The sequence below is a fragment of the Pecten maximus genome, chromosome 16 (genome assembly GCF_902652985.1).
Source record: "Pecten maximus chromosome 16, xPecMax1.1, whole genome shotgun sequence".
In the NCBI taxonomy this organism is placed as follows: domain Eukaryota; kingdom Metazoa; phylum Mollusca; class Bivalvia; order Pectinida; family Pectinidae; genus Pecten; species Pecten maximus.
In genome coordinates, this window is record NC_047030.1 from 35,997,184 (window position 1) to 36,010,662 (window position 13,479).

The following is a 13,479-nucleotide window of genomic DNA, read 5'->3' on the forward strand; positions in this document are numbered from 1 at the left end:
TGCATTATAAACCTCTCTAGGGGCCCACAGGCGGGGTATGCTATTGAGGAACAGGTCCCCTGTATTATAAACCTCTCTAGGGGCCCACAGGCGGGGTATGCTATTGAGGAACAGGTCCCCTGTATTAAAAGCCTCACTAGGGGCCCACAGGCGGGGTATGCTATTGAGGAACAGGTCTCCTGTATTATAAACCTCTCTAGGGGCCCACAGATGGGGTATGCTATTGAGGAACAGGTCTCCTGTAATATAAACCTCTCTAGGGGCCCACAGGCGGGGTATGCTATTGAGGAACAGGCCTCCTGTATTATAAACCTCTCTAGGGGCCCACAGGCGGGGTATGCTATTGAGGAAAACGTCCCCTGCATTATAAACCTCTCTAGGGGCCCACAGGTGGGGTATGCTATTGAGGAACAGGTCCCCTGTATTATAAACCTCTCTAGGGGCCCACATGCGGGGTATGCTATTGAGGAACAGGTCACCTGTATTATAAACCTCTCTAGGGGCCCACAGGCGGGGTATGCTATTGAGGAACAGGTCTACTGTATTATAAACCTCTCTAGGGGCCCATAGGCGGGGTATGCTATTGAGGAACAGGTCTCCTGTATTATAAACCTCTCTAGGGGCCCACAGGCGGGGTATGCTATTGAGGAACTGGTCCCCTGTATTATAAACCTCTCTAGGGGCCCACAGGTGGGTTATGCTATTGAGGAACAGGTCCCCTGTATTATAAACCTCTCTAGGGGCCCACAGGCGGGGTATGCTATTGAGGAACAGGTCTCCTGTATTATAAACCTCTCTAGGGGCCCACAGGCGGGGTATGCTATTGAGGAACAGGTCCCCTGTATTAAAAGCCTCACTAGGGGCCCACAGGCGGGGTATGCTATTGAGGAACAGGTCTCGTGTATTATAAACCTCTCTAGGGGCCCACAGGCGGGGTATGCTATTGAGGAACAGGTCTCCTGTAATATAAACCTCTCTAGGGGCCCACAGGCGGGGTATGCTATTGAGGAACAGGTCTCCTGTATTATAAACCTCTCTAGGGGCCCACAGGCATGGTATGCTATTGAGGAACAAGTCCCCTGTATTATAAACCTCTGTGGTTACACACACTTGAAAGTGTGGAGTCATAATTTAATTTGTCCCTCATTAATTGTGTCAGTTTCCATGTGCGAACAACCATTCATAAAGCCTAACAGGGATAACACGTTGATCTGTAAAGCATGAGCGCTTTCATTATCTATCATAATACGATTATAATATTATTTTCATATATTATATCGGACACTAAACTTTTGATATAAAGTCTATATGTATTATGTACAGCCATCACAAGGACATTATTTACTTTTAATTATATATATATACAGTTGTATATATAATTTGTCGGGTAGTAATAACGACAATACATACAAGTAAACTGCAATCTGTGCCCTTTATCAAGATACAAGTAAATTATAAACGATCACATATAGACACAGAACATAAAACAGTTCCACAAACTTAGTAGATAAGCCACGAACAATATCGTAATGTTTATGAAGATGATCTCCTCGGTCGATAAATAATTCGCAGAAGGCCTGATTGTGATTAATTAGAAAACGTCCTGTATATAAATAAATATATAAACATTTCTGTCGGTAACAGACTGTTTAATTAATGTTCATTGTCAGGGATGCATTAATACATATATAAAACAATTACTTAGAAACTCGAGTGGCGAAGGTATATATATATATATTTCTATTAAGAGAAACACTTTGTGCGCCATTTATATAAATCCCGAGGGTCTTTCCCCACCCCAAGGGACTTAGTTTCTTTGTTATATTATTGAAGCCTTTGAGATCTCCACCCCATAACCATATATAGCATTGTTGGGCATAAAGAGATAAACACAATCATGATGTAATAATAGGCCCTGGGGTCTTTCCTCACCCCAAGGGACTTATATAGTTTCATTAAACACAATATTATTAAAACAATCCCTGGCATCTTTTCACATCCCTAGGGAGTCAGGACTTTGTTTCTGGGCTTTATTATTCAATTGCCCTGCGTCTGTGGTCTGTCCGTCCCTCCATCCATCCATAAACAATTCTTGTTATCGCTATTTCTCAGAAAGTACTGAAGGGATCTTTCTCAAATTTCATATGTAGGTTACCCTTGGTGCCTAGTTATGCATATTGCATTTTGGGACCAATCAAAAAACAACATGGCCGACAGGCAGTCATCTTGGATTTTGACAATTGAAGTTTGTTATCGCTATTTTTGAGAAAGTACTGAAGAGATCCTTCTCAAATTTCATATGTAGGTTGCACTTGGTCCCTAGTTTTGCATATTGCATTTTGGGACCAATCAAAAAACAACATGGCTGACGGGCAGCCATCTTGGATTTTGACAATTGAAGTTTGTTATCGCTAATTCTGATAAAGAACTAAAGGGATCTTTCTCAAATTTCATATATAGGTTACCCTTGGTCTCTAGTTATGCATATTGCATTGGTCCCTAGTTATGCATATTGCAATCGAAAAACAACATGGCCGACTGGCAGCCATCTTGGATTTTGACCATTAAAGTTTGTTATCGCGATTTCTGAGAAAGTACTGAAGGGATCTTTCTCAAATTTCATATGTAGGTTTCCCTTTGTATTTAGTTATGCATATTGCATTTTGGGACCGATCATAAAACAACATGGCTGACAGGCAGCCATCTTGGATTTTGACAATTGAAGTTTGTTATTGCTATTCCTCAGAAAGTGCTGAAGTGATCCCTCTGAAATTTCATATGTAGGTTGCCCTTGTTCCCTAGTTATGCATATTGCTTTTTGGGACCAGTCGGATAACAACTTGGCCAACAGGCAGCCATCTTGGATTTTGACAACTGAAGTTTGTTATCGCTATTTTACAGAAGGCACTGAAGGGATCTTAATCAAATTTCATATGTAGGTTCCCCATGGTCCGTCGTAAACATTGTTGACAAACAGCCATTATCGCTAAATCTCAGATTTCATATATTAGTTTCCCTTGTTTGAAAAGTACTGGAGGGATGTTTCTCAATTTACATAGATTAGTAAGGTGAAGGGAAAAATAGAGAAAAGATCAATCTGACATGAAACCTATCAAAATCATTCAATGTTGGGCGCCAAGATCCCTCTGGGATCTCTTGTTAGGTTACCTGAGACAAATGAAATTTTGCAGGAAGCTTCTATGGCCAAAGGTCAACCAAAATTGTGAATTATATGATCCCCACACCCCAGGGCAAATCTTCTCTACTCTCAGATATGGTTTGGAATCAAACACTCTTCATAGATGGAAGGGTCTTAAGGTGCTTTACCAAAATTGTGAATTTCATGACCCTTGGGTCTCATGTTTGCCCCTGGGGAGGAGGTAAACTTTACTGTAGTTTATATAGGGAAATCACAGTTTTGTCTTTTATTTGTTGGATTTGTAATGGAATTCATTCTAATTTGGTTAACATTATCAGTATGAGATGACAGTTTGATGGCATGCACATGTTGGCCCTGAATGACCCCCAGGGGCTGATGGGTGGGGTTAAAAAGGGTCAAATTGACTGAAATTTCAAAAACCTTCTTCTCTACTCTCAGTTATGATGGAATCAAATACTCTTCATAGGTGGAAGGGTCTTAAGGTGCTTTACCAAAATTGTGAATTTGATGTCCCTGGGGTCTCGTTTTTGCCCCTTGTGAGGGGGTAAACTTTACCATAGTTTATATAGGGAAATCACAATTTGACTATAATTTGTTTGATTTCTATTGAAGTTTTATTGAAGTTCATTTTAACTTGGTTAACATTATCAGCTCGTCATGGTAGTTAAATTGAATTACATAAATTAACTGAAATATTTAAAATCTCAGGTGACCATTAAGGCCGGCCCATGGGCCTCTTGTTAATTCGTACGTGAAGTGTCAAACACTGTCCAAAATAAATGATCTTTCTGTATTTACCTGGTATTATCAAATTTAGGGGCAGAATAGGAATGGTTGATTGGGAACGGGGAGGGGTGTGGGGATTGGGGGTAGAGATCAGGCAGTCATCCTGCAGACAGTTCTAGTTTACCAGATATTTAGAATCTAATTCGCTTTGGCTTCTATTTTCCAGTACCACTGTCACTACATCGCTGTAAACCAACTTTAGAATATGGCTGCCAAGTACCAGTCGACCAAGGAAACTGTTAACTTTGCCCGAATTTGTAGACTGATGATTGATGTCGTCCCAGATGTCTTCAGAGAATTACTCCACTCTCGTCTGCCACCCTCAGGACTTGGCCCTGTTCTTGGGAACCAGAAGGGACAGATCTTCTCTTTGTTGAAGAACCCGCAGAAGAAGATCCTGTTCCCCCAAGGTGGAGTGTTTGCAGGGTCATTGCAAGATTTAGATACATCTCTTATCTATATCCTGCTTAGGAACCTTGGAAACATTCCACCTCACAAGAACGGTTGGGGGAGAGTTCCAGATTTGGCAGACAGATCGCTTTCGGCCAACATTGACCGTCTGCGAGTTCAGCGTAATGAAGCTTACGCACATGCAAACACTGCCTCCATTTCTGATGGAGATTTCAAAATCAGATGGGCCGACATCAGGAAAAGTGTGGAAGACATAGAGAATACTGTATTGACAAGTATGGCATTTGTAGCAAAGGTGGACAGCATACTGTCCATGAGGATTGACCCACAGACAGAGCAAAATTTTATTGTTCTTGTGCAAGAACTTGAAGGTAAGCTGTGCATAGGGTTTACGGTAACTGTGATAAGTATTGTGATTCAGAATCAACATATATTTAATAGGTATTAACTACAGAAGCCATTTGATTATAATTAATCCCATTTTACAGAAGAACAAGAAGTGTAAAATCAGGGTTGAACGTCCTGATATGAAGAGTCAGGGTATTTGACCAATAAAGGTAATCCAAAGAGGAATACATGGACACTTATACAAAGTAATAAAGGACAAAATATCCAGAGGCCTTCTACGTGAAGATGTGCAATTTTATACTGTTGTTGATATGTTTATTTAAAGTTTAATACTGGATGACATCAGTGGTGTTTTACCTGGTACATGTATGTACTTTATTACTCAGTCTGTGCAATCATTGTCTTTCCAGGGGAAATCGGTGACATCAAAGTCCAACAGGACACGATGAAGACAGATGTGGAGGATGTAAAGGGTAAGAAATAAAAGGAGATCCATTACACAGTCAGAGATTTTTAGCTCGTCTGGTCCAAAGCACCAAGGTGAGCTTATGCCATACCATGGCGTCCGTCGTCCGTCTGTCATCAATTGATTTCTTCTTCATAAACACTGATCGGAATTTGACCAAATTTGGGCAGGGCCAAATGTGGTCAATTGGGCTATATTGATATAAACGACTTCTTCTCTGAAACCGAGCAATGGATATTGCTCATATTTGCCAGGTGGCATCACTATTGGGGATTCAAAATTGTACAAATGGTGAGGCTGACCCCTGGGGGCCTGAGGGACGGGGCCAAGAGGGGTCTATTTGGCTGAATTGATAAAACAACTTCTCTGAAACTAAGCAAGGGATATCGCTCATATTTGCCTGGTTGCATCCTTTTGGGTAGGGATTCAAAATTTTATAAATGAAGGAACTGACCCCTTCTCCCCTTGGGGTGAAGAGGGCGGGGTCAAAAGGGGTCAATTGGTTTCAACAACTTCTTTTCTGAAACTAATAAATGGATATCACTTACATTTGTGTGGTAGCATCGCTATGGGGCAAAAAGTCAATTTCATTTCATGGATGGTGGGCTATTCAAATCGCCCTGCGTCCGTGGTCCGTCGTCCCTCCGTCCGTCCGTCCCTCCGTCCCTCCGTCCGTAAACAATTCTTGTTATCGCTATTTCTCAGAAAGTACTCAAGGGATCTTTCTGAAATTTCATATGTAGGTTTCCCTTGGTGCCTAGTTATGCATATTGCGTTTTGAGACCAATCTGAAAACAACATGGCCGACAGGCAGCCATCTTGGATTTTGACAATTGAAGTTTGTTATCGCTATTTCTGAGAAAGTACTGAATGGATCTTTCTGAAATTTCATATGTAGGTTTCCCTTGGTGCCTAGTTATGCATATTGCGTTTTGAGACCAATCTGAAAACAACATGGCCGACAGGCAGCCATCTTGGATTTTGACAATTGAAGTTTGTTATCGCTATTTCTGAGAAAGCACTGAAGGGATCTTTCTGAAATTTCATATGTAGGTTTCCCTTGGTGCCTAGTTATGCATATTGCGTTTTGAGACCAATCTGAAAACAACATGGCCGACAGGCAGCCATCTTGGATTTTGACAATTGAAGTTTGTTATCGCTATTTCTGAGAAAGCACTGAAGGGATCTTTCTCAAATTTCATATGTAGGTTCCCCTTGGTGCCTGGTTATGCATATTGTAATTTGAGACCAATCAGAAAACAACATGGCTGACAGGCAGCCATCTTCTATTTTGACAATTGAAGTTTGTTATTACTATTTCTGAGGAAGTACTGAATGGATCTTTCTGAAATTTCATATGTAGGTTTCCCTTGGTGCCTAGTTATGCATATTGCGTTTTGAGACCAATCGGAAAACAAACATGGCCGACAGGCAGCCATCTTGGATTTTGACAATTGAAGTTTGTTATCGCTATTTCTGAGAATGTACTGAATGGATCTTTCTGAAATTTCATATGTAGGTTTCCCTTGGTGCCTAATTATGCATATTGCGTTTTGAGACCAATCTGAAAACAACATGGCCGACAGGCAGCCATCTTGGTTTATTGGCAATTGAAGTTTGTTATCACTATTTCTGAGAAAGTATTTAAGGGATCTTTCTCAAATTGCATATGTAAGTTTCTCTTGGTACCTAGTTATGCATATTGCGTTTTGAGACCAATCTGAAAACAACATGGCCGACAAGCAGCCATCTTGGATTTTGATAATTGAAGTTTGTTATCGCTATTTCTGAGAAAGTACTGAAGGGATCTTTCTGAAATTTCATATGTAGGTTTCCCTTGGTGCCTTGTTATGCATATCGCGTTTTGAGACCAATCTGAAAACAACATGGCCGACAGGCAGCCATCTTGGATTTTGACAATTGAAGTTTGTTATCGCTATTTCTGAGAAAGCACTGAAGAGATCTTTTTGAAATTTCATATGTAGGTTTCCCTTGGTGTCTAGTTATGCATATTGCGTTTTGAGACCATTCTGAAAACAACATGGCCGACAGGCAGCCATCTTGGATTTTGACAATTGAAGTTTGTTATCGCTATTTCTGAGAAAGCACTGAAGGGATCTTTCTCAAATTTCATAAGTAGGTTCCCCTTGGTGCCTAGTTATGCATATTGTGATTTGAGACCAATCAGAAAACAACATGGCCGACAGGCAGCCACTTCGATTTTGACAATTGAAGTTTGTTATTACTATTTCTGAGGAAGTACTGAATGGATCTTTCTGAAATTTCATATGTAGGTTTCCCTTGGTGCCTTGTTATGCATATTGCGTTTTAAGACCAATCGGAAAACAAACATGGCCGACAGGCAGCCATCTTGGATTTTGACAATTGAAGTTTGTTATCGCTATTTCTGAGAATGTACTGAATGGATCTTTCTGAAATTTCATATGTAGGTTTCCCTTGGTGCCTAGTTATGCATATTGCGTTTTGAGACCAATCTGAAAACAACATGGCCGACAGGCAGCCATCTTGGTTTATTGGCAATTGAAGTTTGTTATCACTATTTCTGAGAAAGCATTTAAGGGATCTTTCTCAAATTGCATATGTAAGTTTCTCTTGGTACCTAGTTATGCATATTGCGTTTTGAGACCAATCTGAAAACAACATGGCCGACAGGCAGCCATCTTGGATTTTGACAATTGAAGTTTGTTATCGCTATTTCTGAGAATGTACTGAAGGGATCTTTCTGAAATTTCATATGTAGGTTTCCCTTGGTGCCTTGTTATGCATATTGCGTTTTGAGACCAATCTGAAAACAACATGGCCGACAGGCAGCCATCTTGGTTTATTGGCAATTGAAGTTTGTTATCACTATTTCTGAGAAAGTATTTAAGGGATCTTTCTCAAATTGCATATGTAAGTTTCTCTTGGTGCCTAGTTATGCATATTGCATTTTGAGACCAATCTGAAAACAACATGGCCGACAGGCAGCCATCTTGGATTTTGACAATTGAAGTTTGTTATCTCTATTTGTCAAAGTACTGAATGGATCTTTCTCAAATTTCATAAGTAGGTTCCCCTTGGTCCCTTGTATTGCATTTTTGGACCAGTCTGTCCTGAAAGCAACCTGGAAAACAAACAGCCATTATCGTTAAATCTAAAATTTCTTATATAGCTAGGATTCCCTTGTTTGAAAAGTACTGGAGGGATGTCTCAATTTGCACAGATTAGTAAAATGAAGGGAAAAGTAGAGAAAAGATCAATCTGACATGGAACCTATGAAGATCATTCAATGGTGGGCGCCAAGATCCCTCTGGGATCTCTTGTTTGGCATAAAAACCTCACGTACCCATATAAAATGCCTATGATATATTGACATAGTAATACCAGTGACAAATATACTTAATCATCATTCTTGTTTCATATCTCGTGTAATCTAGGTGAGCAATACAGGCCCTCTAGGCCTCTTGTTAGGTCACCTTAGACAAAGTCTCAAGTGACCTATTCTAATCGCCTTTTGTCCGTCGTCATGAGTCGTCCGTCTTGCGTCCGTAAACAATCTACATTTTCAACTTCTTCTCCAAAACCACTGAACCAAATTCAATGAAATTTAGCATGGAGCTTCTATGGCTAAAGGTCAATTAATATTGTGAATTATATGGTCCCCATCCCCCAGGAGCCTGAGGGGCGGGGCCAAAAACAGTCAAATTGACTAAAACTTCAAAAATCTTCTTCTCTACTCTCAGATATGGTAGAATCATATATTCTTCATAGATGGAAGGGTCTTAAGGTGCTTTACCAAAATTGTGAATTTCATGACCCTGGGGTCTCATGTTTGCCCCTGGGGAGGGGGTAAACTTTACTATAGTTTATATAGGGAAATCACATTTTTGACTATGACTTGTTGGATTTCTATTGGAATTCATTCTAACTTGGTTCAAATTATCAGCATAGGATGACAGTTTGATGGTATGTACATGTTGGCCCCGGTTGACCCCTAGGGGCTGATGGGCTGGGCCAAAAAGGGTCAAATTGACTGAAATTTCAAAAAGTTTTTTCTCTACTCTCAGATATGGTAGAATCAAATATTCTTCATAGATGGAAGGGTCTTAAGGTGCTTTACCAAAATTGTGAATTTCCAGGCCCTGGGGTCTCACGTTTGGCCCATGGGAGGGGATAAACTTCACTATAGTTATAGGGAAATTACATTTTTGAATATCATTTCTTTTGTTTGTTTTGAAATTCATTCTAAATTTGTTAACATTATCAGCATGGGATGACTGCTCAATGGTATGCACGTTTTGGCCCTGACTGATCCCTTAGACTGATGAGTCAGGCTAAAAAGCGTCAATTAAATATTTCAAATCTCAGGTGACCGTTAAGTCCCATGGGCCTCTTGTTTAGACATGTGGTTATTTAAAGTTTAATACTGGATGACATCAATGGTATTTTACCTGGTACATGTATGTACTTTATTACTCAGTCTGTGCAATCATTGTCTTTCCAGGGGAAATCGGTGACATCAAAGTCCAACAGGACACGATGAAGACAGATGTGGAGGGTGTAAAGGGTAAGATATAAAAGGAGATCCATTACACAGTCAGACATTTTTGATGTTTTTTAGTGGAATCAATAATTTCAAAGTTTTGTACCTGTGAAACAGCAACCTTATTTGACTCACCTGTCCCAATGTGTTACCATACAGTTTTTAGGTGCTGTGAAACAGCAACCTTATTTGACTCACCTGTCCCAATGAGTTACCATTCAGATCTTTGTCTCACCTGTCCCAATGTGTTACCGTTCAGTTATTTGGCTCACCTGTCCCAACGTGTTACCACTCAGTTCTTTGACTCACCTGTCCCAATGTGATACCACTCTGTTCTTTGACTCACCTGTCCCAATGTGTTACCATACAGTTCTTTGACTCACCTGTCCCAATGTGTTACCACTCAGTTCTGTGACTCGCCTGTCCCAATGTGTCTAATGTTCAAATTTTCACATCGGTCCCAGTTAGGTTGTACATTTGGCCACCGTACACGGGGTCATGAGTCTTGACTCACTGAATTTCCAAAAAGTTTTTCTCTACCTCAATGTGTACCAAATATTCTACTTCCAATGTGGACGCTCAGTTCTTTGAATTCGATGTCCAAGGTGTCTCCGTATGCTTGGGGAAATTCCAATTATGGGAAATTAATCTTTGAATTTGTCTTGTTTATTAATCTTTGAATCATGTCCAATTGTTACCACTCAGTCTGGGATGACTGTCCCAATGTGTTACTTGTTCTTGATTCACTTGCCCTGATGTGTTACTAAAAGTTCAATTAAATATGTCAATCTAGTACCATAGTTCTTTGCTCCTGTCCAAGGTTGACATGTGGTATTTTAAATTTACTGAACAGTCAATGTGTTTACACTCGTATTTTATACTTGTCCCATCGTTCCATACATTCTTTGACCCAGGGAAAATGTGTTACGTTCAGATCTTTGACTCACCTGTCCCAATGTGTTACCACTCAGATCTTTGACTCACCTTGTCCCAATGTGTTACCAGTCAAGTTCTTTGAATCACCTGTCCCAATGTGTTACCGACTCGAGTTCTTTGGCTCACCTGTCCCAATGTGTTACCACTCAGTTCTTTGACTCACCTGTCCCAATGTGTTACCATACAGTTCTTTGACTCACCTGTCCCAATGTGTTACCACTCAGTTCTTTGACTCACCTGTCCCAATGTGTTACCACTCAGTTCTTTGACTCACCTGTCCCAATGTGTTACCGTACAGTTCTTTGACTCACCTGTCCCAATGTGTTACCATTCAGTTCTTTGACTCACCTGTCCCAATGTGTTACCATTCAAGTTCTTTGACTCACCTGTCCCAATGTGTTACCACTACAGTTATTTGACTCACCTGTCCCAATGTGTTACCACGTCAGTTCTTTGACTCACCTGTCCCAATGTGTTACCATACAGTTCTTTGACTCACCTGTCCCAATGTGTTACCACTCAGTTCTTTGACTCACCTGTCCCAATGTGTTACCATGTACAGTTCTTTGACTCACCTGTCCCAATGTGTTGCCACTCAGTTCTTTGACTCACCTGTCCCAATGTGTTACCAGTCAGTTCTTTGACTCACCTGTCCCAATGTGTTACCACTCAGTTCTTTGACTCACCTGTCCCAATGTGTTACCACTCAGTTCTTTGACTCACCTGTCCCAATGTGTTACCATGTATAGTTCTTTGACTCACCTGTCCCAATGTGTTACCATTCAGATCTTTGACTCACCTGTCCCAATGTGTTACCACTCAGTTCTTTGACTCACCTGTCCCAATGTGTTACCACTCAGTTCTTTGACTCACCTGTCCCAATGTGTTACCACTCAGTTCTTTGACTCACCTGTCCCAATGTGTTACCAGTTCAGTTCTTTGACTCACCTGTCCCAATGTGTTTACCACGTCAGTTCTTTGACTCACCTGTCCCAATGTGTTACCACTTCAGTTCTTTGACTGCACCTGTCCCATGTTTACCACTCAGTTCTTTGACTCAACTGTCCCAATGTGTTACCACTCAATTTCTTTGACTCACCTGTCCCAATGTGTTACCCTCAGTTCTTTGACTCACCTGTCCCAATGTGTTACCACTCAGTTCTTTGACTCACCTGTCCCAATGTGTTACCACTCAGTTCTTTGACTCACCTGTCCCAATGTGTTACCATACAGTTCTTTGACTCACCTGTCCCAATGTGTTACCACTCAGTTCTTGACTCACCTGTCCCAATGTGTTACCATTCATTTCTTTCTTTGACTTCACCGTCCTAATGTGTTAACCATGTATATTTCTCTTTGACTCACCTGTCCACAATGTGTTACCGTTCAGTTATTTGACCCCTGTCCCAATGTGTTACAAGCAGTTTTGTGTACTCACCTGTCAAGTGTTACAAAATTATGATCTTTCACATCACACTTCCACTACTACTCTTTGACAACAGTCATATGTGTCCATTTCGTGGATCAGCATGTCCAGCCCATGTACAAGACGCAATGAGACTGGTCCCAATGGTGTTGATTAATTCAAAATAAGTCATGTCAATGTCTTACCTCAGTCCATCTGAATACTTCGCAATTGGTAAATGTTTTTACTCATTTCCAAGTTTTTCCACAAGTTTATACCTATTGTCCTTAATGTGTCCAGTGTTCACTACTCACTGTACATGTTTACCTTCAGTACCATGACTCACTGATAAAATGTCCTCAGTTTGTTGGATAAGGCTTCCAACTTGTTCCAAGTCTTGAACCATTCCAATTGATGTTCCACAGTTTCACTCACTCCAATGTTGACTGTTATCTTAACCAATAGTCCAATGTGTTTCGGTCAGTTCTATGCTGGTGCCAATGGCTACCATAGTTTTAGGACTCACTGTCCCAATGTGTTACCGTTTCAGTTTCGTTTGACTCACCTGTCCCAATGTGTTACCATACAGTTCTTTGACTCACCTGTCCCAATGTGTTACCACTCAGTTCTTTGACTCACCTGTCCCCATGTTGTTACCACTCAGTTCTTTGACTCACCGTCCCAATGTGTTGGCCAAATATTGATAAGACACCATTTCACTAGATAGCAGGTGAGCTATTCGGGCCCATTGGGCCTTGTTTGACTCGCCTGCCCCAATGTGTTCCCACTCAGATCTTTTCAAACTGACTTGTCTGTCAATACAACGTCAATTTAGGGCAGAGGAAAGAAAATATCAAATTTGGAACTGATAAATATTGTATTATTGAAGGCACCCAGGATGTTGTGTATAGATATGAGTGTATCTATAATAGATATATGATGCTTCACATCATCAACTTCCATATTATCCTCAATGACATACAAGCATATTGTTTGTCTTTTCAGGGGCAGTCAGCGATGTCACAGCCCTACATAACACGACCGCAAGAGATGTGGATGAAATAAAAGGTATGATATAATTAAAAAAATAAAGGATCATGATATTTCCTTCCTCGCCCATCTGTAAATATTTTGGAGTTTCGGAAATTTGTTATTGCTATTTCAAGAAGTTTTTACAAAGTATAACCTATTGTGATCCCTTAATTTTGTCCGTCGTGCTTCACAAACAATGTACATTTTTGACTTCTTCTCAAATAACCAAGAGACCCAGAGTCATGATAAAATGGGCCTGTAGTATGCTGGGATGAAGGGCTACCAACTTTGTTCAAATGAATGACCTTAACTTGCATTCAAGGTCACAGTTGTCAAACAGGCTAAAAAAAATTGTATGACTTCTTCTCATTAACCAATAGGCCCATGGAGTT

The 13,479-nt window shown here is 40.6% G+C and overlaps 2 protein-coding genes across 5 annotated transcripts in view; one reads left to right on the top strand and one right to left on the bottom strand.

Moving 5' to 3' along the window:
• Positions 1-13,479, bottom strand: part of LOC117314740 — a gene marked incomplete in the record, with an annotated part of 896,274 nt that overhangs the window by 50,410 nt on the left and 832,385 nt on the right.
• The window catches only part of LOC117314758, a 28,988-nt gene that overhangs the window by 14,798 nt on the left and 711 nt on the right, over positions 1-13,479 (top strand). For 3 of the 4 annotated variants that reach the window (XM_033868858.1, XM_033868859.1, XM_033868857.1), the window contains exons 2-5: positions 4,113-4,728; positions 5,116-5,178; positions 9,676-9,738; positions 13,061-13,123. In XM_033868858.1, the coding sequence (XP_033724749.1) occupies positions 4,152-4,728; positions 5,116-5,178; positions 9,676-9,738; positions 13,061-13,123 (766 nt within the window). In that variant the 5' untranslated portion in view covers positions 4,113-4,151. The remainder of the gene's footprint in view (positions 1-4,112; positions 4,729-5,115; positions 5,179-9,675; positions 9,739-13,060; positions 13,124-13,479) is intronic. The other variant, XM_033868860.1, reaches the window with a different exon arrangement.